Source organism: Pezoporus wallicus, unplaced genomic scaffold (genome assembly GCF_028554395.1).
Source record: "Pezoporus wallicus isolate ANWC-B61680 ecotype Strahan unplaced genomic scaffold, APGP_CSIRO_Pwel_v1 contig_8232, whole genome shotgun sequence".
NCBI lineage: Eukaryota > Metazoa > Chordata > Aves > Psittaciformes > Psittacidae > Pezoporus > Pezoporus wallicus.
Window position 1 is genome coordinate 899,103 of NW_026637105.1, and position 23,244 is coordinate 922,346.

Sequence of the window (23,244 nt, forward strand, 5' to 3'; positions counted from 1 at the left end):
GGTGTCACACTGGGCATGAAGCTGCCGCCGTGGTGTGAGGGAGCCCCTGCCCCAAGCGTGGTGGGACACAGCCCATGCGAGTGCCTGGAGTGGGATTTTCATCGTAGAATCCAAGAACCTTAGAATCATGGAATGGTTTGGTTGGAAGGGACCTTAAAGCTCCTCCAGCTCCAACCCCAGCCACGGGCAGGGACCCCTTCCACTGGAGCAGCTTGCTCCAAGCCCTGTGTCCAACCTGGCCTTGAGCACTGTCAGGGATGGGGCAGCCACAGCAATCACACCATCAGCCATCCAGCGGGACTGGAGTGTCTCCCTGCGGTGGCCTGGGGCAGCAGGCCATGGGGAGAGCAAAGCAAAGCCACATCCAGGCCCTGCTCCCAGCGCTGCGGCTCTGCAGAGCCACCCCCACCCGCTCAGGAGCCCCACGGCCCCCATCACCATCCGCTCCCAATGAACGGTCCCTTCCCTGGACACCAGAGGTGCGGCTGGGGCATGCAGAGAGCCCCCCCACCCCCAAGTCCTGCTGCCCCCAGGGAGGGGACCCCCAGCCCCCTGCAGCACCCTGCATTGCTATTGCACGGCTGCTCCTGCTGCATGCGGGGAGCAGAGCTCTGCCCACCCCCCTGCGCAGTTATATAAAGGGATTAAAACTTAATAGCAACTTCAAAAGGGGAAAAAATGGTCCAGGATGGGGGGTGCCAGGGCCGGGTGTGTGGCAGGGGCAGCCTTGGCCATGTCCTGGCTCTGCTGAGATGCGGCACTGGGGCACACGGTGACCAGCTCCATCCAGCGCATCCCATGGGCTGCATGGAGCCAGAGTGAAGCGCCTGGGCAGCACGGGCACCCTGTTGTCCTTGCAGCCCACAGTAAGTTGACTGCGCCATGGTCTTCCTGAGTCACCGTGGTGCACAATCCCCATGGTACATGGAGACCCCCTCTCCCTGATTCGGGCCTTGCTCTTACACCTTCGCCTCCCTGCTGGCTGTTGAGCAGCCTTTACTCTCCCACCACTGACCAGCACGGCGTCACCCACCCATCCCAGTGCAGGGACACCGGGAGCAGCCCCCGGCACAGGCTCCTGCTGCAGGAGTGGGACTGAGCTGGGGCTGGGGGCTGTACCCGGGAGCAGGATGTGCACCCACCAGCAAAGAGACCGGGGAAGCCTTTGGCTCATTTGTGTTTAATCCTAGCCGAGAGCAGGAGGGATGAGGGTGTCAGGCTCGGGAATGCTGGAGAATGGGATCGGGCACAGGAGCCCAAACAGCCCCTTCCCAGGCAGCCCGGCTCATGCCATGGGTGTCTGTGATCACACATGTCCCTGAGGGATGGAGACCCCTGGGAGGGGACAGGAACCCCAGGCATCCTTCCCCATCCTGTCTCACCACCTCCCACCATGGCTCTGCCCCCCTCACCGGCTGAGCAGCTCTTCCAGTGCCTGGAAATGCCGGGGGCAGGATCCACACGTGAACAGAAGCCGTGGGCCCGTGAGCACGGGATGCGCAGTGAGCAGAGCGGGGTGGGAGGAGTAGGAGGGGTGCACAAAGCCAGAGCTCCCCCACGCTGCTCCCCATCCTTACCCTGGCACCAGGGACCCCATCCCGACAGGACTGTGGCACCGGGGCAGGCGGGGGGCAGGACCCCGGTGCCCACCCCGCTATGAGGAGGCGAAGGAGGACGCGCGGGCGCTGGGCACAGGGGGGGCCGATGGGGGGGGCGGGAGGCAGCGTCCCATCTTGCGCAGGGTCCGCCCCAGGTCGGCGCGGAAGTGCCGGATGGAGAAGCAGTAGACGAGGGGGTCGAGGCAGCTGTTGAGGCTCAGCAGGGCCACGCTCAGCGTGTGCAGCACATCCAGGGTGCCGGGGGTCCCGCAGAGCGGCACCGGGGGCCGGGTGCCCACCCAGGGCGCCAGCGTGAGGTGGTAGGGAGCCACGCACACCACGAAGACCAGCAGCATCCCCAGCACCATGGCGCGCGCCTGCTGCCGGTGCGAGCCCGGCGAGGCTGCGGCGGGCACCGAGAGCGCGCGGGCGATGGAGGCGTAGGTGCCCAGCAGCACCAGGAAGGCGATGCCGAAGAAGCCCACCATGGCGTAGGCGTACGCCCGCTGCCGGCCGTGCTGCTCGAAGCAGGCCGTGGCTCCGGTGCGGGTGCGGAAGGTCTGGTGCGTGGCCAGGGTGGGCACGGCACAGCCCAGCCCCAGCAGCCAGGCCAAGGCAGAGGCCACGGCGGCACCGCGGGGCCCCGTCAGCGGCAGCTCGCGCCGCGCCGCCCGCACTGCGCTGTACCGGTTGAAGCTGATGAGCGCCATGAAGGTGATGGCGCTGTAGGTCGCCAGGTAATAGGCGGCACCGGCCAGGCGGCACGCGGCCTCCGAGAGCAGCCAGTTGCCCCCCGCCAGGTAATAGGGGATCCAGAGGGGCAGCGTGAGGTTGAAGAGGATGTCGGCCAGCGTGAGGTTGATGAGGTAGATGCGGATGGCCTTCCTCACCTTGCCGCTCTGCAGGAACACCACCAAAGCCACCAGGTTGCCCGGCAGCCCCACGCACAGCACCAGGCAGTAGACGGCGGGCACCAGCACGAACTGCACTGGGTCCCTGGACACGCAGTGGTCGGGGTGCCCTGCTGGCAGCGGCTCCAGCGCCGAGCCGTTCATCCCGGGATCCTGTGAAGATGGATGGGGTGCGGTGAATGGCACAGGACAATGGCACCAGCAGGAGGTGGTGGGGGCTGGAGGCAGAACCTCCTGCGGGAATGCCGTCATCTGCCAGAGGGGCTCAGCCTCCAGCCTCGCAGATGAGAGGGTCTGGAATCCTCTCCCAGCTCAACCCAACCACATCTCCCCATGCCAAAGGGAGCAGCCAGAGGTGCTGCACTGGCTCCAGCAGACAGCTGTGGGGTTTAAGGCCTCCCAGGACCCCGAATCCCTCCACAGAGCCCATCCATGGGGAAGCCATCCACAAGCACCAGAATGGAGACCCCATGGATAGGGGGGCACAAGCACGGGCCTGGCAGCCACCTGCACCCCAAGCCCTGCTCCAGGCAGGTTTGCCGCTGCTGTTTTGCAGTCCTGGCCACGGAAAACCACCCTGTGCCGCAACGGCTGTATCCAGGGTTGCAGCTTTCACCTCCCCTCACTGCCTGCCCACACCTCACCGACAGCACTGAGTCACCCAGCGGGTGCTTTCCAGCATGGCAGGGCTGGATTCAGCACACCCAGCACCCAGCACCGTGTTGAAACACGGAGGGCACGAGCTGCCGAGCACGGGGGGGGGGAGCCAGGGCCCATCCTGGGGGCTTCAGTTGACTTGCAGAGCCTGCTGAGACCTCCAAGTACCCCCCAGCACCCTCAGTGGTCCCCCTTCCCTTTCCCCCTCCCACCCGTTGGCATGGGGGATGCTCCATCCCACCCACACCAGGCTGGTTACTTACCCACGGCGCTGGGCTGGAGCGGCTGCGTCCCTCCGGCTGCTCCGCGCTGTCTGATCCGGGCAGGCTGGGGAAGGCTTTAAGTGCCGGGGGAGGCAGGGGCTGCCTGATCCCCCCCTCTGCCACCCCAAGCCCCGGTGGGGTCGGTGCCTGCGGGACAGCAGCGGTGGGGAGAGCACCTGCGTGTGTTTGTAACAGGGGATTCCCTGCTGGAGCCATGCTAAGACCCCTGTGCCGGCTGCTGGGGCCAGGGCACGGGGGGCCCCCAGGCCCATCTCGGACCAATTCCCAGGGCCCTTTTCCCACCCACGCCGGGATGAAAGCGGCGCAGGGTCAAGTTTCCACACCCGGCAGCTGGGGGAAAAGAGGGATGCCCTGAAAGGGATCAAAGCTGGAATCTGCCTCCTCGCAGCTCTTTGTGCTTGTGTTGGCTTCAAAGCTGGGTTGAGGGGGAGCAGCACCCCCAGGCCACCCCCCCGGACGCTGTGAGGATCCAGCTCAATGCTTTGCAAGGCCTTGCAATTTGTGGATATTCCTTTGGGATACCCAAGGTGGCTCAGGTCCCGCTGTGGGTACAGGGGGGGTTATCCCAGACAGCCACTCTCCCCTCCCAGCCATCCCAGCTGCCCACTGGGAGGTGCAGGGGGGTTCAAACACAACCCTGGGGTTCATCCCGAGGGATGGCGTTGGCTGTGTCCATCTGGATCCCTGCTGATGTGGAGTTCACTGCAGCAAGATCCCGTGTCTACCCAAGGCACGTGGTCTGGGGGGGTCACGCTGCTGCTGTCACCCCCTTGGATGAACAGCAAGGGGCCTGGCACATCGCTGGGTGGCTCTGGGTGGCCGGGGGTGGCTCCTGTCCCCCTGCACTCCTCCCAGGGACCACGATGTCCCCTCAGCTCCCACTGAGCTCCCATGGGGGGAGGCAGAAGCAAACTGGGGGAGACGAGACTTGAAAAACAAGAGGGTTTATTCCGAAATACGAAAGCCCCCCCCCGGAGGGCAGCGCCAGCCCCAGCTCGGTGCGGCCAAACCCCGGGGGGAGCCGGGCACCTTGTGCCATAGCAGCGGAGCTGCTGGGACAGCATCGCCCCAGCCCTGCAGCGTGGGGCACCCAGAGGCAGGGTCCCTGCAGCACCCGGTGCCTCAGCGGCGGGTCACAGCGCAGGATGTGACGCCGTCCCCCGTAAGACACCGTCAGGGCACCGCTTCCCGCCCGCCATCACTCGAACTTGGGCTTGGGGGGGTCCGCGTGCCCGCGGATGTTGAGCAGCAGCAGGAGGCCGAGGCAGACGGTGGCCGGGGCGCACATGGCCAGGGGCTCCCGCAGCACCAGCAGCGTGTAGATGGCACCTGGGCGAGGAGCAGAGCGTGGGGACGGGGGGTCCCTGCCCGAGGCCCCCCCCCCTCCGAGGCCCCTCGCCGCCGGCTCTCACCGATCATGAGGACGCTGAGGATGAAGTTGCTGATCTCCTGCAGCAGCTGCGGCCCGAACGCCAGCAGCAGCCCGGCCGCCGCCTCCACCCAGCCCACAGCCTGCAGGTACCGGCCCGGCTCCGGCGAGAACCCCAGCGCCTTCAGCGGGAACACCTCTGCGAACCGCACGAACTGGGAGCTCTGGGAGCGGAGCAGCCCCGAGCCGGGGTTGGGGGCACGATCCCAGCTCTGCTCCGCACCCGAAGCGCGCAGCCCCGCTCCCCAGCCCGCTCGCTGTCGCCGGGCGCCCCGAAGGCTCGCAGCACCCAACCCGCTCGCTCCCCGCGGGGCCCCCTGCTCACCATGTGCCGGTGCAGCTCGGCCGAGAGCAGCTCCGAGAGCTTCACGGCCCCCGCCAGCAGGAAGAAGAGCCCGAGCAGGACGCGGAGGGCGGTGAACGCCGCCGCCATTGCGGGGCCGGGCGGGGCGGGGCGGGGGCGGCGCGGCTCGGTACGGCCCGGGCACCGCAGCTTCACCCCGCGGGGCTGCGGTGCCCCCGCTCCATCCAGCACCAACCCCCCCAGAGCGGAGCTAGGGCGGAAAGGGTGAGAAAATGCGGGAAACCGACCCAAAACCTGGGGGGGGGGGGGGTGCGGTGCTGCCAGCCCCTGCACAGCGCCGCTGGCTGGGGGGGCTGCGGGGCAGGCAGCGGGGTTGGGGTGAAGGAGGCGGCTGCCGCCCTCCCTTCGTTGCCAGGCCTGCGCCAGCGCTGATCCCGGTATCCCGGGGGTGGAAAGCCGAGCCCCAGGGGAGCCGTGCGGGCACGGGCAGCGCTGTAGCTCCAGAGCAAAGCCTGGTAATGCCAGTGAACCGTGAAAGAGCAGGATCCGCTTTCCAGGCACTGGGAATGCCGTGCGGCACCAGCACCAACCCTGGCACAGGGGCTGCAGGGGTGAGGACGCTGGTTTTGCTCCTGGCAGAGCATCCTTCACGGGCTCTGCTAGGAGAGCTGCTCCCGGCTCTGGCTTGTGTGCTATAGAACAACAAACGGCAACAGGCCAGGGTCAGCCCCAGCCCTTGGTGCCTCAGAAAACCCCTTGAGGGGAAAAGAGAAAACAACGTAAAGAGAAGAAAAAACATCCAGCTCAGAACAATGGGTGACACCAGCAGCGTGGGGTCCTGCTTTGTTCCTGCAGGAAGCAGTTCAGGTTTGTTGTTAACTCTCCCTCCCTTGGGAAGGCGCTCCCAGCCCAGCCCAGCCGGGGCAGAGGCTGGGTTTGTGTAAGCATTGCAAAACCACTTCAGCCTGTTTGCATTTCCCAGGGCTGCAGCTCTGCTGCTGGTGCACCGCTCTCTGTTCATCACCCCCAAACCCCTCATGGCGCAGGGCTCCCTCACCATCCACATGTTTATGACCTGCTCTCAGCCTGACTTTTCGTTACTGAGGTCATGGTACCCCGGGGCTGGTGCCCAGCTGTGGATGGAAAACTGCACCCCATCCCCTCTCCAAGCAACAGAAAGGCATCGGTGGACTTTTCACTATTCCTCAGAACACCTCCCATTTCAAAACACTGTGAAGGAGTGGTAGGAGGTGCAGTTCAGCACACTGAATGCCAGAAACACATCCAGGCTGGAGCGGTTTCACAGAGGAAGCAGCCAGGGCTGCAACAGTGGCAAAGAAATTGGGGCAAGTTACTGGAAAATAACAGAACTTGAGGAAAAAAGGCTGTGTAAAGCCTGCAATGGATGTGGAGACAAAGACTCAAAACCAACCCCTTGCAGTGCAGCTATAGAGAAACCACAAAACCGCTTCTGCTGGAGCCTTGTCAGACTCTAGATAACGCCATAAACGAGTTCAATCAAAGACTGAAATTCCTCAGTTATCCCACACCTGACTGCAGGATTGCAGGATGAAGTGAAAAGCAGCAGGCAGCAGCTTTTACTGCACCAGGTCCTGGCAAGGATTTAAAGCAGGAGTGAGTTTTGTTCCAGCTGGGCACTAACCCCACAGAACCTGGACCCAGACACACCTTAAGGATTTCCTATGACTTTGCCAGATTAAATCCCATTTATTTTGGTCTTTTCTGGGCTGGCAAGGCAGCTCCCAGCCAAACATACATGAATCCTTGTGCCACTGCAGGGCAAAACCTTGTTACAAGGCAGCTGTATGGCCAGAGCTACCACTGGTGTATTTTAACACACTGAACTACTTCGGATTTAAGGGAAGGATTATATTTAACAAGTGACAGCATGGACTACGTATGTGTGCAGTACAGCTGTCCAAAGAATCAAATGAAGCAACATGAAGCTCGGTAGTGTGGGCTGCAAGAGCCAAACTCAGCACTTCCCCGGCTTCCAAAGCACTCCAACTTTGGCATCTCAGGTTTAATTACTAGAGTCCTCACCAAGAAAACTATTAAAAACCCAACCAGGCACATGTAAACCTTTAGAATTCTAAGACCTAAATAGACAGGCCTCGAGATGGGGGAAGGAATGGGTGAAACTTCCAGGAATACTTCAAGTGCTTTAGGTACAAGTGTGGCTTATAAAAACCAGGAACTGCTGCAGTCTGCAGAGGCGCCTGCGGCTGCACATTGCCAGGAATGCAGCCAGCCTGGGATTGGAGCTTTCTAACTGCAAGAGAAGCCCATGGCACAACCCCAGCAGGAAAAAATACTGTGTTATATATCAGTCAGTTCTTACTGGAGATGAGTGGTTTCTCTTGCAGGACTCAACAACCCCTGCCCTCCCCATGCAGCACTCCCTTTCCACAGCCCCGTCTGTAGCAGCATTCCCCACTCACCCACAGTGCACTGGGCAGATTTGCTCACTCACTGAATACACTCTGCAATAAAACAGAAGCTGTTTATAAAAATATTAAATATTTTATTGTTGGAAGTTGCATGCTCCTGGCTCCTCTTCCCTGCATTCAGACTTCATCTGCAAGTGCAAAGCACACAATCAGCAAGAGCATTAACAATGCCAGCAGAGATCATGACACAGAAAGAGCATCAGCACATGGCAATGGGCTGTGCACCCATCAAGTGTTCCCGAGGACCACAAATGCTCATATAAGATGTGAGATTAAACAACAACATTCACATTTTCATCTGCTTCATAAACTTCAAAGATCTGAAAGAGCTTTATGTTTACTACCCTAAGAACAAGAGGAGCAGTGACCAGTCACACATGATTCAATCTCACTGGCCCCGCATCTCACAGGTTCAGCTGCGGCGTATCTGTTACTTACCTGTGACTTGTGAGTTAAGGTACCTTGCATGTTGCTTCTCACACAAGATTTTAAGTATCTGAAGTTCCCCCTTGTAGTTTTAGTGGTAAATCAGAGGGAAAAGGTCATTAATTCCAGCTCCAAGTTCGTTTATTTCCCTAAATCACCATCTGCCTATGCTCTTGAAAGTGCCTAGTTTACATTCCAGGTTATTTAGAAAGTTCAATGTTCACTGAAATATTAAAGTTGCTTTTTACCAGCTTCTAGTTGGATTAACACATGAGGAAGCTGCTCTATTGCTCCTTTTTCCTTGCTGACAATCACCCACCCAGTTCACTGAAGCCAGAATACAGAAGTAGTTGTTTGACCACCAACAGCATTCAGGACAGTTTATTTGATGCTGCATGGCTGAAAAGCCCTGAACAATGGTTATATCCTTGGTCTACAAAAGAAAGATTCAGAAGTTTTATATAAAATGAAGATTAATCAAGGGCAAATTCCAGGCAGGAACTATGTAATACCTCCCAGGGTGCTGGGCCACTGAGCTCCCACAGCAGTAGAAGGACACTAACTACTTACATCTCTTGATCTCTTGGTCCCTCCACGTACCACTGGGCATCATGCTGGATGTGCTCATGCTCGGCTCCTGAACTGGAAAAACATCCACATGTTATCCCCACAGTGCTTATGAAACCTCTTCTACAAACCCCCACCTAGACAGGTATTTTAACCACTGCCGCCAAGGTACCAAGCCCAGATAAGAGTGCGGGTGGTTGACCCCACAGCTTGACAACAGGTACCAAGCTTAAAGTATTCACTCGTACCCATTTCTCAATATTCACCGATTCAAAGGTGAAGGTCAATGCCCAGAAGCCTTCATTACTTCACCCGCTCAGAACAAGACCAGAAGTTATGCTTACTTCCCATGGATGAGCACACCGGTTTCACTCAGCTTTCATCTTCACCTAAAGGATAACAACCAAAGTTACTACAGTAACACACAGAAAATTCTGACCATTTCAATACTAACTTAAAAGTAAGTTTTTAAAATATATGGACTCGTTAGTTATGAGGGGGGATTTATAAATTATGCCAAAATACTGAGTGGAAGAATAAGGGGCAGAAATAGGCTAACCTAAACACTTGTGAAGAGATGAAGGAATATGCAGGTAGTTGACTCAAGAACTGCACCTTGTCTGAGCACAAACCGTAAATCACCAGTCTGAGTACAAGAAGTTTGATGGCAGCCAGAGGTATACTATCCCTTATGTGAAGGTATTAACAATTTTGTCAAGCTACTTCAACTCTTTTACCCTAGTTTGTCTCCTGTAGTAGAACCCTCTTTCTTCCCCTTCATGGAGGAGGGCAATGTCCCCGGACTCCTAACAGCCCTTAGGTTCAATAGTCCTAGAAGTGCTTCAAAAGCTAAAGGAAGACATTAGAGGTTAGCACTGAGTCTACTACTTTGGTCCTCGGCAACAGATTCTTCCCTTCTCAAGACCCAGCCTTTTTACTGTAGCTAAGATGAGGGCAAACTGCAGTGCTGAATAGCCAACGGATGCAGTACACACCTCTAGTTAGGAGGCAAGTCACACCATGGTCACAATGTGATCTGACCAGGCAGGGAGAAGTTTAGTCTCAAATCCACCACCTGGGTTTTATCATGGCCCTCAGGAGCAGAGGTATAGTATGCACGTTTTGTTTTCTATGCTATAGCAACAAACACCATGCATAAGGGATACTATATCTTTGTGCATCCTTTTAACACTCCAGATTCACTTCTAGCCACGTTCCTCCCAACCCTCCCCAGTTAGCTCTTCAGTACTGGTGTTCAGAAGCAACATTTATAGAGATGGGGTATTCACAGACCACTGCGGGACTGCACAGCCAAGTCCTAACGTGTCAATCATTATCTAGCAGCAATGACAGAGGTGGGAGAAGGCCAATCCTCCCTTTTTTTCCTTTTCCAGTAAGCAGCTATTTAACAGCCCCACTAGCTGGTATGGAGAGGAGAAGAAATCTGAAGCTAATTAGTTGATTCCAAACTTGCTAGTAGTGGAAGAAGCCAAGGAATCACCCACAACAGCATACTTTTTATGCATCCTTTCCAACATGCTTAGCCTCATTGAACATAATGAAACGAAACACTGGCCTTCCTGATCATGTCACTGCAGCTGGCAATGATTAACAGAGACATGCAACCCCATTACTGCTCGAGTCCTAAAACTACTCACAGGCCTCAGTGTTTAGCTATGGGGGAAAACTGCAAGCAAATCAACACTTTGTATGCTTAATGTTACAGTGAAGCCCCCATACACGCTGTGCTCTCTCCTGACAGCACCAATATCTGGATCTGAGGGCCTAGCAGTACGCAGATGTATTCTGACACCACACTTCTGAGCTTCAGATAAGCTTTTGAGAAAAAGTGTATTTCACACACAGATAAAACCAAGATGAAACACAATGCAAGCACTTCAGTGTCATTTCTGGTACCCACTTGTTACAGACTGACTTAGAGCAGACATGACTACTGCTTTTAAGTTAACTACCACACCAAGTTTCATTACTGCAGTCAGAGCTGGTTTGAGACCCATGGTTCAGCCCCAAACTGCTTGCTCCAAGAGTGTCAAAAACCTGCCAGTTCAAGTACGCAGGACAGGGCAGATGTGCCAATAACCCCTCCACGACATTCCTGCACGTCAAGTCAAGTATCCAGAGCACGCTGGAAAAAACCCTAGGCAGATCTGAGCACTGGCTTAAGGATCAGTAATTCAGTTTTGTTACATGATAGTACACATACTGCCATCAGTTTCGCTTCTCAGTTCTAGTCACAGGTAAGAGAAAGCCATCACAAAAAGCCAAACTGACTTTGTGACAAGCGATGTCACTGCTTGACTAGCTGGAGTTGGGCTACACTTGCCATGGTGTAACCAAAGACCTGCTGTTATTATCTTAAAGTGCAGCTGCTACTTCAAGCTTTCAGTGGAACATGAAAGGATAGCCACAGCAGAGGGCAAGACTGGCCAGCAGATTCCCTCTTCAAGCAGCAAGTCTTGCCTGGAAGGTAACACAGAAAGGTCCAAATGTGACAATAATACCAGAAACAAGTATGCAAGGCAGAACAAGCAGGAAAACACGTTACAACACCTCTGAAATAAACTGAACATCAGACAAGAGAGCTAGATCATGTGCTGAAACAAGGGACCTCAAAATTCAGGTTGAAGAGCTAATGCAAAAGAGCTGGAGATCAGCATGTCTGGATGTCTGGAAACATAAGCATGTTAATTCTGGAGCACTGAAGTCGGTGTTTCTAGTAATTAAGAGTTTAGAATTACATCCCCAAGAATGATGAAATTCAGCATTACACTACCAAGATGACTCTACAAGGCAGAAATACAGAATCCCATCACTGTCAGTTAAAGGCAGAGGAATGCTTGTCAAAAAGACAACTGAGATGTCCAACAAGCTCTATAAGCTACTCACAGCGATCATCGTTCAAACACTTATTTGTATGTCCTCAAAAACGTTGCAAAAATCAGTCTCAGAGCTGACTCTTAGCAAGTTGAAAGTCACTATCACATAGTGCACACAAGGCTAAAGCAGTGATTACTAAAGCATTTCCTATGAGCCAAGACTCTACAAAGGGATGCACTGTAGATGGGCCACGTTGTCACTGCAGAAAGTTTAAACAGTCCTTTTCTAGGCACAGAGAGCAGTCAATCCTGTTGACTAGGTTAAGTGAGTTTAAGATCACACCCCTCTTCCCCACAGAGCTCATCCAAGAGTATCTTCATTACATCAGAACTAAGAAAAATCCACACAAGCCGAGTCATATGTACAAAGGAATCGGGTCTGAAAATACTTATCTAAGAATCACAGTAAGTTGCTTATTGACTCTGAACAAGACAAAGCTTAAAACCGAAAACCACGCAGAGCTTTGATGCAAGCTTAACATACAGGTATGAAGAGTGCTGCACTGTAATTCCACAGTCAGAAGTGTGATGTCAGAATACCCACAGTATAAGATTACATAGAAAGTCACCAAGTTAGATTATATTGCTTGTTACCTACCTGTACGCAGTCGGCAATGAGAATCTTGGAGCAAGCAGGAATACTACATCCGGGTCCTAATGTCCATTGCCATTTGTGGTACTACGTTCCTCACAGTTATGAACTGCAGAAATGCTGGCTAAGTGCAGTTATGTAGCAGGCCACTAGTTATAAGTGTAAATTGCAGTCTCAAAACTCCAGCAAAAACTTGCTGCCACAGTAAATGGTTGCCAAGGAGAAGCCAAGAATTTCTCTACCACAAAAATACCACAAAATCTGAAAAGCAGTTGCAGTTTCTCATCAGCTGTATAAATGATTAGTGTCATGTGTCTACACCAGAAGATAAAAGATTATTCTGCATTCATTTCTGATCAAAGTGTGAAGATCTCTGTATAACGATACCACTTTCTACATGCTGCAGTTTTTAGAGATCTAAGTGTCAAAATGGGCTCAACAAATTTGATTAAGCAAGCTAAATTGCAACAGCCAATGTCCTCCAAGTCCAGTACAAAAATGTGTGACGTGATCCAGACTGTCCAAAAACAGATCTGGCCAACAAAGCACTTTTCTAAACGGTTTTAAAGATTCAATTATATAAATCTGGTTTTATGAAAAAAGTCCAAAACCTCAGAGGAACAGATCAAAGGAACATAACTTTCTCACCTCCCACATTTAGCAGATTTTAAAGTTGACATGTTTGCCAGCTTTTAAGACACCACCTTAAAAAAAAGGCTTGAAAAAGAAGTTGGCTAGTTAATTGTATGCCTTTTTAATACATGCAACTCAAAGCAGAACTTGTTTTAGAAGTTCTGCTTCTGCAGCTCCAACAAAGCTAGATTTAACCCAACTTTCAGATGTTTTGAAAACTGCCAAATCTTTCAGTAGTTACTCATCATGGTTTTGCAACTCAGCTATTTTTAATACCTAGCAACGGGAGCTTACATATAATACAGGGGTACCAAAAGACAACCTCTGTAAGGTACAAGGACATCAGCATCCTTCACTCTTCCAAGTTACAGAACTACAAAAGAACATACTTTAGGATATGCACCGGCATCTCTTTAATAAAGAAAGACATGTAATCTGAAAAATAAACTGAAAAAATTAATTTAATGTTTATGTTCAGAATTCCCCATCTCAGACACCTTCACCTTCTGTGGGTGTCCCACGAACACCCTCCACAACACATAGGCATTGGTTAATACTACTTCAATAAAGCAAATTGCATCGGTACTGCTGATTTTTAAACTAAGTATCCAGTACAAGTACTCCCAAATACCTGCTATGCCATTTAGGAACTGCCAATTGGGAATTTCCTGAAGAGCAATTCGTTGTTAACAACCCCCAAACTTTTCTGGGAAAAGAAGCAGCATTCACCAAACAAGCTGAGTCACTCTTTAATGCACTTGATATTTCAAGTCGGTGTTACCTGGTATCAACATTTACCAACAGGCTATTTTTTCAGTTAAGGAGTAATAGCACTTGCAGCAAGTACTTCAAGAGGGATCACCTGCACTCTAAAATACTGCAATCTGAAACCAAGTTTTAACCACAGAGAAAATTTAGTATAGAATTTAGAATTAGCCAATGCTCAGCACAAGGAATGGGAAAGATCTTGGGAAGGAATTAAAGCTACTCACAGAATGCTCAGTAGTTGGGGAATCATGTGAAGGTACAGCCAAACTAAGTTTACCTACTTTGTGCCAATGCAGGATGCGTCAACCTGCTTAACACCAAGGTCTTTTACACTGGGAAGTCAGGTTCCCAGCTTAGCTGGTACAATGTAATAATAACCAAAAAAAACTACCTTATCAATGAGTCCAGAATGCTCTGAAATTCTTCTGGGGCTTAATAAAATGAACAGCAAGCTAATGAATTCATCAGATCTTCTACAAAAAAAAAACCTTAGAGGGAGTTTATTCGTACTGTGAAGTATTAACTCTTAAACTCCAGATTCAGATACTACTTTTGATGCATTATCTCCAAACATCAATAATAAGAGCAATAACCATCATGCAAGCAAGCTGATTTCTGTATTTTACATACAGGTTTTAAGGATTTGCCCACCAGCTACACGATTTAAGAATAGTTCCTGCAGTCCCCATAAAATAAATGATTGTATTCTGAACTAGGCAAAGTAGTCTATACTCAGTTACCATGAGGACATAAGCAAGTTAGCCTTCATCACTACAGTAACACTTCTGGTCTTTTTGCCAAGCAGTTTCAGGTTAAGTATACAATACGAAGCAAGGCCAGATCCTGTAATCTCAAAACAGCTTAAGAGCATATAAATATCACATTAACAATCCTTTAGTTAGGAAGTCAGCCAATACAAGTCATTCTATCAATTTAGTTTAAAATAACCATTGCTAGTCTTCTGCTTAAAGTCTTTAAAAGATTCCAAGCAGTAACTGCCAAGGTGGTTAAGTGCTACCATCCCACCACCCGTTATCCAGAGCTAAAATAGGAACATCGTTACATACTGCACTGCTTGCAGTGTAGCTTGATTTAAAGCATCTTGCAGCACTTGCAAGATTTCCATTTGCTTCCTTATTGCAGCACAATTAATGCTCAAAAAAAGATCTGCACCTACTGCAAAGTTAGGCTACTATTTGACCCAATCTTAAGAGAGAGGAGGCATTTTGGGAAGAGATCTCACTCTTCCCTGCAGTTCCACACCCTGGTCTAGTTTGACCTCTGCTCAAGACTCTCAGTTTACTGTGGAAGGTGTGGTTTTTAGCCTCGTTATGTTTAACCACGAATGGCAAGAAGAGCTACTACATTTAGTTTTCTATTTATTTGAAGCACAGTAAAAAAAAGTTGGTACACTTTGGGAATTCAGTGGCACAAGGTACACTGCCATCAAGTTAGGGACGTTATACATCAAAAAAAACAGCTAAGTTTGTTTTGAAACACTGCATTACATAATTAAATTGTACTCGCCCAAACAGACCACTTACAAATATTAGGTCAGTAAGTTTTCTAACATCCATAAAAACGTAGCTTTCTTACTAAAATGCAAGAATTAAAAAGTTGGTGTCTAAACAAGACAGACAAAAAACAAACTGGAATGAAACTACAGGTCACATCTAAAATCGGGGCTTTTTGTTTGGGCCTTCATATTCTTCTCTCCCTCTACCATATCCTGTTGGTGTTCCAGGCCCCATTCCTCTAGGACCCTGGCCACCCACAGGCCCCGCACCTCCCTGCCCAAAGCGCTCAGGACGCTATTGGAACAGAATTAACAGTTCATTATATGTAGTTGATGTCCATGTGTGTTAAGTATATATTTTTAGAAGGTTCCGTAGTCAAGGTTCGTCGATACAATCACCATTGAGCCGATCCACAGGTACCGGGAACATAGAAAGGAAAAAAGGGTAATTTAAAAATTAGTTTATTGTAATACATGCCTTGAGGTATGTTCCCACTTGATGCATTCTCATACATCTGTTACAAAGAACAGATCCTCCCTGCAGTGCTAGAAACGTAAGCATTAGTGCAGATGTGAATTAACAATTTTTCCACAAGAGCTCTAGCAATTTTCAATCAAGTTAATGCAAATAGCTTGCAAACTTCTCACCTTTCGTGCAGTAAAAGCTTAGATTCCATCACTGTCATTTCCAAATAAGCCTAGCCAGAGAACGTATCTTCAGTTCACTGATGTATGAGCTGACATTCATAAAATGTCATTGTAAACAGAATGCCTACTCACCAGTTAATGGCATGTGCTGCAATAGAGACCATGTGCTTTTCAAGATGGGGTTAAGACTACGGTCTGCTGACTAAACTGCAGAGGCCTTAGGCAGTAACCAAAAGTGATTGTGAGCACTACTGGATTGCAAGAAGAAAAACAAAAAGTGTGAAAAAAGCTCGTGACCAGTGATTTAGCTGTACCTAACCACCACAATGCTTGAGCAAAGGACACTTCGGAACTGCTGCTGGAAAATACACAAATGTGTTCAAAGAGCTATTTATCCAGTGTTTCCAGTTAGAACTCTGCACAAAGGGTTGTGTGCATCCAGTCAGTATCCCCCTTCCCACCCCGCCTTCACCACAAGCTCTTGGAAAATTCACAACTTCACAGCACTGAAAGGTTTCACACCAAGATGTAAAAGCTACATCGCCCTGCAATAAAGCAGAGACTTCAGGTATTTTTCACTAGTACCTCTAGTTGCATGTATTTCATTTAGTTACTGTCTGAGTAGGTGTGATCAGCATTCAACCTATAGAACTGACAAATTATAAACTCAAAGACAGCTTTAAACTTTCATTTCAGGCAAGTTTTCCCACTACCGAGTATAGAACAGTGGTAGGTTGGTTGTTACAAAAAGTATCTGCAACTGAAAATTCACACCTCAAGTTCCTGACTTCTGAAAGTCGGTCTGAATCCTTCCAAGAAAGGAACTTCAGAAAGATTACCTAGGTTCTTTCTGCCTAATTCACGGCAGCTTCAGCTTTTCTCCAGTTCTGTTTAAAAAGTATTGGCCCAGTAACTGTGACAGCACTGTGTGGCAGAGATCCCCATTCTAAGAAACTCAAGGCAGTTAAACCATCTTACTGTCACAGCTTTTGACCATAGCACGTTTTCAAGTGTTACACAAGTTCAGCATGCACCTGTACCATGATTGTACACAGCATTCACCACAGACTGCCTAACTGCTCACGGGAAACTTAGGATCTGCTTCAGTATCAGTAGATCAGATACATTAAGGCCAACAGCACTGAATCACTGATGCTCTGAAAAGTTACCATTCCGAAGATATGGTTCCCCCAAAAAACAGAAGATTCCTGACAAGCTACTATGGTAGCTCACCACATTAAGCCAGAGGCCTAAACCCACCCAAAAATCATTTAGTTCAGCTTGTGCTACAGAGTGTACACCCTTTCAGGAGGGTGAAAGCACAGTCATATTGCCACCTAAGCCAACAGTTTTCCACCCTACCCATTAAGCATTTCTTTAATCTACATCCATATCGCTTCAGTGTGATAACACCAAGCAGGCTCAAAGCCCAGTCACACATATAGTGTGTCAAAAATAGTACACTTTGGAAACATACCTCGGAAGGCGAGATATGCTGTAGCTTTATCAAACTACCTACACAGTCATGCCCAACACAGGAAAAGAATGGGCTATCATTACTTAGCGAGACAGGAATCACAAAATGGCTACAGTCAAGGATCACTGGAACAGGCCTAAAGCTAAACCCCAGCATTTCTGCTCTTCTATAGCAAACATCAGCATACAGAGTAAGTGATATGCTGTTTACCATTGATTACTTAAGATAATCTGCTGCTTAAATAGACGTAAGCGCAGATTTTGGAAATAACAGCATATCCATACCAACATGCATCGATCCTAACTAGGCTTGGAAGGGCCAAAATAAATGCAGTGTTACACGTTGGAAAGAACAAAAATCTCTCTTGCCCATTAATACAGAATGTGGAATTCCTGAAAAGCTACATTATGTGGTTCCATCATGAAATATGTCATTCACTAGAATTTATAAAAAATCCTTCCAAGCCCAACAGTGACGCAGAATTTCCCAAGTCCAATGAAGTCACAGTTAATTGCAAATATGCTGAACAGCACATTTGAATTCACTTCCAAACAACTTCTGATTGTGTAAACTACCATAATGGTTAAGAACTAATCTACCAAACTGCCACTCTAGTCTTCCGTGTTAAACGCCTGACAAGAAAGCCAGCAGTTAACAGTGAAATTACACAACCATCCGAACACTGGTAGAGAACTCGATTCCCAACCACAACATCTCCCTTGTGCTAAGCTAAAGCCACCACAGGATACGTTACCATGTCACTTCCCATCATAGAACCACTCATGGCTGCTTGGCCAACTCCTGGATTAGCTTCATAACCTATGCCGCCACCACCTCCGAGAGGTGGGAATTTCTGGGCTGCAGAAGCATAAGGATCTAAGGAAGAGAAATACATAATCATATTCTGACACTTCCTAAGTCAGCCACAAAAAGTAATCATTGAAGAATTCTTTACCTCCCATGTTCATTGTGGTGGCACCACCCATCCTCATGTCTCTCTCCCTCTGCATGGAAGAAACAACTTTGAGCACAGGTAACCAACTACTGAAATCTGTACCTCTTCAGGAGATAAAAGCACATGTACAGCCAACTACTACCCTTTCACCTACAAAGGCAACATGTTATCTAACCTAAGGGAAGCAAAAGGCATCAATCTCGAAATTAAATCCACAAATTTCCTGAACAAGATAATGTACCCAAAAAAACAGCATGATTTCACTTACTGGATCCATGTAACCCATTCTACTGTAATTCTCTTCTCTCTGTCTTCTCATTTGCTCCTCCATCTCCCGCTGACGTATCATCATCTCCTCCTCTCGCCTGCGACGCTCCTCCTCCTGCCTGATCACCCCAAAGCAGACTGTTAAAACCCAGGAGTGTAACACATTCACTCATCAACATCACTTGCATCAGCAATTTGAAAGGCACCAAGTGATTGCACTTAAGCAAAAAGAGACACTCTATGATGCTCAAGCTCTTGAGGAGAAACTTACACTGCAGTTCAATTTCTCATGCACAAAGTGAAGCAGCGATGGTGTTTCTTGAAAAATAAAAACCTCCATATAAGTAACTGGGAAAAAAATAATGAAATAAATGTAACTTTGAAAAAAAAAAAAATCCCATGAAAGCCAAACCAACCTGAGCTGAATTTCCTTTCGTTTCTGCATTTCTTGATTATGGAGCTCTTCCATACGTCTCAACTCTTCCTGACGCCTCATGAGGTCTGCAGAAATGAAGCCCTGTCAGCAGCTATTTCACAAACTCTTGCCAGATTTACCCTCAGATTTGGGAGAGATCAGCCTCAGCAGCACGATGGCAGGCAGCCACGTCCCAAGTGTCACTGGTTGTAACAACACTTCATTTAAATGAAAATTGAGAAACTATCAGTTGCTCTTTAAGCCTAAAATTCTCAAGTTAGCAGAGGAAGCATGAATTTATTCATGAAACCACCAGCCAGCCAGCCATTTAATCTAGCACTAAAAGCAAAAAAGATGATCTAGAATTCACAGCCAATTACCTTGACGCAAGAGGTTTGCCTGATGCTCATGATAAGCATCTTCCATCTCACTTTCAAGTTTGTCCTTGGCATCTTTCATGTTTTTTGCTACTTGCTCTCTCTGTTGTTTTTCCATTTCATCTAAAGATTTCCACCTCTGGGAATATTCAAATTCAAAACTGCCAGGCTGAGCAAAGCGGGGAGGAGTCTCTCTTTCCCTGCAAAAGGAAGATGCTCTTTCAGACTGGGAAAACCTGGAATCTGAAGGTCAATTAAAAAACCACAAGCAGAATAGCCAGATTATCAGGAATCAGCAAAGGAGCCGTGAGCCTGAGGTCCCTGACCTCAGACTTGTGAGAGAATGCTGGTAACAGTGCAGCAGCATTTTACACACTTAAACAGCAGCATTTCATGTAAATCCTGTGACTACCACAGCAATGATGGAGGCTCCTGCACTGTCACACCCAAGCAGATCTTCCCGCTTACAGCTCTGCTGCATGTTTATCTTCTCTTCTTGCTTAGATACTCCACTGCTAGCAACTGTCAAGGGCCAAATACTCAAACAAGACAGCCTTTTGCCCAAGTACACAGAGCTGCTCATAACAGCAGCATATGGAGAGACAGTTTTTCAGTGTCAACTTACCCAAAGCACTACATGCCAAAGGCAAGTAATAATCTTCACTTTAAACAGCTTTCAAACTGCCCGAGGGCCAACAATTCCTTTTGTCATATAAAGAAGCTGGAGTCAAAGACTCAATAAGTAAGGGAACAAAACTTGGAAAGTTCAAAAGCTTTCCATACATTAGCAATGTAAGGCAGTGCAGCATTTTAGGAACACCATACTAATGTGCACTGTTTCCAAAGACACTGCCTCTAAGCTGTTCCTAGTTTTTGATCAAAGCTAGCAATCCTGAACACTTTTTCATACAGACAAGACAGGCTGAATCTCTCCCCTGCACTCCTTTTTATGATCCAGGAAAATTCAGTATTCTTACAACAAACAGGTTCAATATACATATCCTAACTTAAACCTGCTATTTAGGAGGACTCTTATCTACTCTTTTATGCTCAGTGGTCAGGCTCCTGAGGCAACCTGGAGGCAGTTGGGTTTTATTAATCATGGAATGAGTTAAAGTTTTACTTAATTGTGCATCTCACACCATAAACAGCTGTGTATAAGTTCTCTATGAGACCATCAATACGAAATACACCATGAGATGGCAGCTCTCAACAGGATGAGCAAGCAGCTGAAGTTTGCTTTGCTACAGATACCAAAACCATCTGCTATTGAGCAGCTATTTAAGTCTTTACTGTTTCTTTGTGATGCAATGTGGAAAATTGCTTCAGGAATGCTTAGTGAGCATACTAAGGAAACCTGTATGCTCTCTGAAGCCAAACTACCACCAAAAACGCAACAAGAACTAAAAATACTACTCAAAATTCAAAGCCTATTTCTGAAACACTACTCCATCTCCTTTAAAGCCGAGGACAATACTACAGACATCATCTACATATGCTTAACGCCAAAAAATAGTGCCTACTTTTGATACATTGGATTCTTCTGAGCAAGCTTTTCTGGAAGACCATCTTCATCATCCAGCTGTTCCAACGGTTCCACAATAACTGGCCTAGGAGTGCTGAACACAAAATACTCGGTTTACTTTCCCATCAGAACCTCCAATCTGAACAACCGACAGCTGACAGCTTGAGTCAGCTTACAGCTCAAACTCCTCAACTGCAAAATACTTACGTTGTCAACAAAAACACTCCTTCGGTACACCGTTCAAAGGCTTTCCTTGCCGCTGGCTTTGACGCAAACTCAACAATGCCTTTTCCTGTTGATCTACCTCGATCATCTACAATCACAACCGCTCTTTCCACTGGACCGAACTGGGAAAACGCTTCCTCCAGCAACTCGTTGGACACATAAGGTGAAAGATTACGCACTGAGAGAGCGGCGGCATGGGTGGCAAACCGAACACGAAGCTGACGACCCCGCATGGGGGTATCATCCAGTTCTGCCTTCGCAATTTCTGCAAGAGCTCTGGATTCCTAAGGGAAGTTTTAAGATCCGGTTTTAGAAAACCAAGCTGTAAATTACTATTTCGGAGGAATTAAAGGGGTGAAATTAACAGAACGAAAGCCTACCAATTTAATGAATCCAAAGCCTTTCCCCTTGTTGATAAAAACCTCTCCTGGCTCCCCATATTTAGCAAACAGTCTTTTAAAGTCTTCGTCTGTTATATCAGCAGGCAAATTCCCCACAAACAAGCGGCAACGCTGAGTATAGGTCTTCTCCCCGGGTCGCCTCAGCAGAGAGAGGTTTGCTTTAAATCCCTATAAAGAAACAGACCAGTTCGAGCCATCACCGCCAAGACTCGGCGTTGCCCCGCCAGGACACCGGAGCGCCGCCGACATAACTCGCACTGCCACAGACCCCTCGGGGTCCGCAGGCACCGAGGGAACGCGCTCAGGCCGCCCGCGCTCCCCTCCGCCGCCTCCACCGGGCCCCCCGCGCTCCTCCCCTTAAGATGGCGGCTGAGGAGCGCAGCCGCCGCCATCTTGTGCTCGGGGAGGGGGAAGGGGCCATGACTCACCTCGTCCGAGAGCTTTTCGCCGCCGCCGGCCGGACCCTGCTGTGAGGAAAGGCTCTGCTGTCCCTGGTGCTGCTGTCCGCGCCCGCGCTGCTCTCCGCCCGGTCCGCCGCGGTGCCCCGGCCCGCCCTTGTGCGGCCCGCCGGGCCCCTGCTGGGGGCCACCCGGTCCCTTGGGCCCGCCGCCGGGCGACTGTCCTTGTCCTTTCTTAGGGCCGCCGGCCGGGGTAGGGCTGGGGCTCGGCTTGGGCTGCGCCTGCCCACCCGGGCCAGGAGTCGAGGAAGGTGTCGACACCGGGGGCTGCTGCTGCGGCGTCTGCCCCGAGGGCAGCGCGGACGACGGAGGCGCTCCGGGGCCGGCCTGGCTGCCGGCGGGCCCCGCTGTGGTGGCGGCTGACGAAGAAGACGAGGAAGGCGGAGCAGAGGTCGACGCGGGCGGCTTCGGAGGCTCGGGCTTCGGGCCTCCGCCCGGAGGGCCGCCCGGGCCCTGCGGGCCCCCTCCCATAGGGCCCCGGTTCTGACCCATGCCCATGCCGGGCGGCGGAGAGCGGAAATCGTGATTGGGGCCTCCACGGCCACCGCCTCCGCCGCGCCGGTGGAAGCCGCCTCCACCGCCGCCACGGCTACGGAACCGATCCCGCGACATGGTGATGGCGGAGAGAGGAGAAGAAGAAGCGCTCCGGATGCGGCTGCCGCTCCTCAGAGCCCGCTGCGCAAAATGGCGGCGAACGGCAGGCCCTCGCCGCCGCCTTTGTCCGCCCCTCATATAGCTTCCCCGCCCCCGGAAGCCACGCCCTCCTCGGCGGCGCGGACCGACTGCTGGAGCCACCAATCGTGTGCCCCTATTCCGCTAACTCCTTGATCCCATTGGTGGGAACCCTGCCCTCTGTCAATTGGCTCGTTTAACCAGCGACGGCGCTATCCGTTACCGTCCTGCCTGCTGATTGGGCAGTTTGATCGGCGGGAGGCGAAGTCCCGAAAGACACCCGGCTTCCGATTGGCTGCTGGGGAGTCAGGCAGGCACGCGGGCGGCCGGCAGCTCCGCGTAGTGCAGGCCCCGCGGGCGGGACAGGCCCGGGTACCCCCGGGGGCCGCTCGGCCGCAGGGCGGACGGAGGCGCGGGGCGCCCCCGGCTGGGCCCACACGGGCTCGGGCTCCGGCTCGGACAGTGCACGTTGAAGTAAAGCCATGAGCGTGCTTTAGGCGCGGTCGGCAACCCTCGCTCCGGCGCTGACAGCAAATTTAATGTAAAGCGCGCTGCGTACTCAACCAAGAGGGGCAGTGACGCACAGGTCGTTTTCACTCCATGGTGGTTGAAAAGCAAGCTCCCTGTCAATGCTCTCAATGCCGTCCCCTTGGCTGACAAAGCGGGCGTCAGTTCCCCAAAATGTAAAACTCTCAGTAGGAAAGTAAAGCAGTTGTACAAATTCACAGTGGTTGTGGTCCCTGTATTCCTTATTCTAACATCGAAAACGAG

At 50.6% G+C, this 23,244-nt stretch overlaps 3 protein-coding genes across 18 annotated transcripts; all 3 read right to left on the reverse strand.

Annotated features, from left to right (window-relative positions):
* Positions 1 to 1,228: 1,228 nt before the first annotated feature.
* LOC130596158 (platelet-activating factor receptor-like) lies at positions 1,229 to 4,011 on the reverse strand. The gene is made up of 2 exons (XM_057403491.1): positions 3,430 to 4,011; positions 1,229 to 2,662 (listed from the first exon to the last, which is right to left on the reverse strand). Exons 1-2 carry the CDS (start codon positions 3,643 to 3,645, stop codon positions 1,655 to 1,657), a joined length of 1,224 nt encoding a protein of 407 aa, XP_057259474.1. The 5' UTR covers positions 3,646 to 4,011; the 3' UTR covers positions 1,229 to 1,654.
* A 598-nt stretch (positions 4,012 to 4,609) lies between these two features.
* On the reverse strand, positions 4,610 to 5,358 carry TMEM35B (transmembrane protein 35B). The gene is made up of 3 exons (XM_057403498.1): positions 5,205 to 5,358; positions 4,863 to 5,043; positions 4,610 to 4,779 (listed from the first exon to the last, which is right to left on the reverse strand). Exons 1-3 carry the CDS (start codon positions 5,310 to 5,312, stop codon positions 4,649 to 4,651), a joined length of 420 nt encoding a protein of 139 aa, XP_057259481.1. The 5' UTR covers positions 5,313 to 5,358; the 3' UTR covers positions 4,610 to 4,648.
* Positions 5,359 to 8,055: 2,697 nt separating this feature from the next.
* On the reverse strand, positions 8,056 to 22,534 carry SFPQ (splicing factor proline and glutamine rich). 16 transcript variants are annotated; one of them, XR_008971477.1, is made up of 12 exons: positions 21,772 to 22,531; positions 21,323 to 21,511; positions 20,925 to 21,226; positions 20,716 to 20,811; positions 19,196 to 19,392; positions 18,817 to 18,901; positions 18,402 to 18,519; positions 18,134 to 18,182; positions 17,933 to 18,054; positions 12,143 to 15,348; positions 8,992 to 9,036; positions 8,056 to 8,717 (listed from the first exon to the last, which is right to left on the reverse strand). XR_008971477.1 is itself a non-coding variant. In XM_057403485.1 (11 exons), the coding sequence occupies exons 1-10, from the start codon at positions 22,411 to 22,413 to the stop codon at positions 9,016 to 9,018; spliced, it is 1,821 nt and encodes a 606-aa protein (XP_057259468.1). In that variant the 5' UTR covers positions 22,414 to 22,531; the 3' UTR covers positions 8,056 to 8,717; positions 8,992 to 9,015. The 16 variants fall into 16 exon arrangements, 3 of the variants coding, with proteins under 3 accessions (XP_057259468.1, XP_057259469.1, XP_057259471.1); XR_008971476.1 differs by having other exon boundaries at positions 8,056 to 8,722; XR_008971470.1 differs by having other exon boundaries at positions 8,056 to 8,722; positions 8,914 to 9,036.
* Between the last annotated feature and the right edge of the window lie 710 nt (positions 22,535 to 23,244).

Excerpts from the sequence above, each read along its gene's own strand:
- LOC130596158 (XM_057403491.1), bottom strand. The coding sequence starts at position 3,645 with ATGGCTCCAGCAGGGAATCCCCTGTTACAAACACACGCAGGTGCTCTC. Across the intron at positions 2,663-3,429 it reads GCTCCAGCCCAGCGCCGTGG|GATCCCGGGATGAACGGCTC; the intron begins GTAAGTAACCAG and ends CCATCTTCACAG.
- TMEM35B (XM_057403498.1), bottom strand. The coding sequence starts at position 5,312 with ATGGCGGCGGCGTTCACCGCCCTCCGCGTCCTGCTCGGGCTCTTCTTC. Across the intron at positions 5,044-5,204 it reads CCGAGCTGCACCGGCACATG|AGCTCCCAGTTCGTGCGGTT; the intron begins GTGAGCAGGGGG and ends CTCCGCTCCCAG. Across the intron at positions 4,780-4,862 it reads CCTCAGCGTCCTCATGATCG|GTGCCATCTACACGCTGCTG; the intron begins GTGAGAGCCGGC and ends CTCCTCGCCCAG.
- SFPQ (XM_057403485.1), bottom strand. The coding sequence starts at position 22,413 with ATGTCGCGGGATCGGTTCCGTAGCCGTGGCGGCGGTGGAGGCGGCTTC. Across the intron at positions 21,227-21,322 it reads GCTTTGGATTCATTAAATTG|GAATCCAGAGCTCTTGCAGA; the intron begins GTAGGCTTTCGT and ends AACTTCCCTTAG. Across the intron at positions 18,520-18,816 it reads CGAAAGGAAATTCAGCTCAG|GCAGGAGGAGGAGCGTCGCA; the intron begins GTTGGTTTGGCT and ends TGGGGTGATCAG.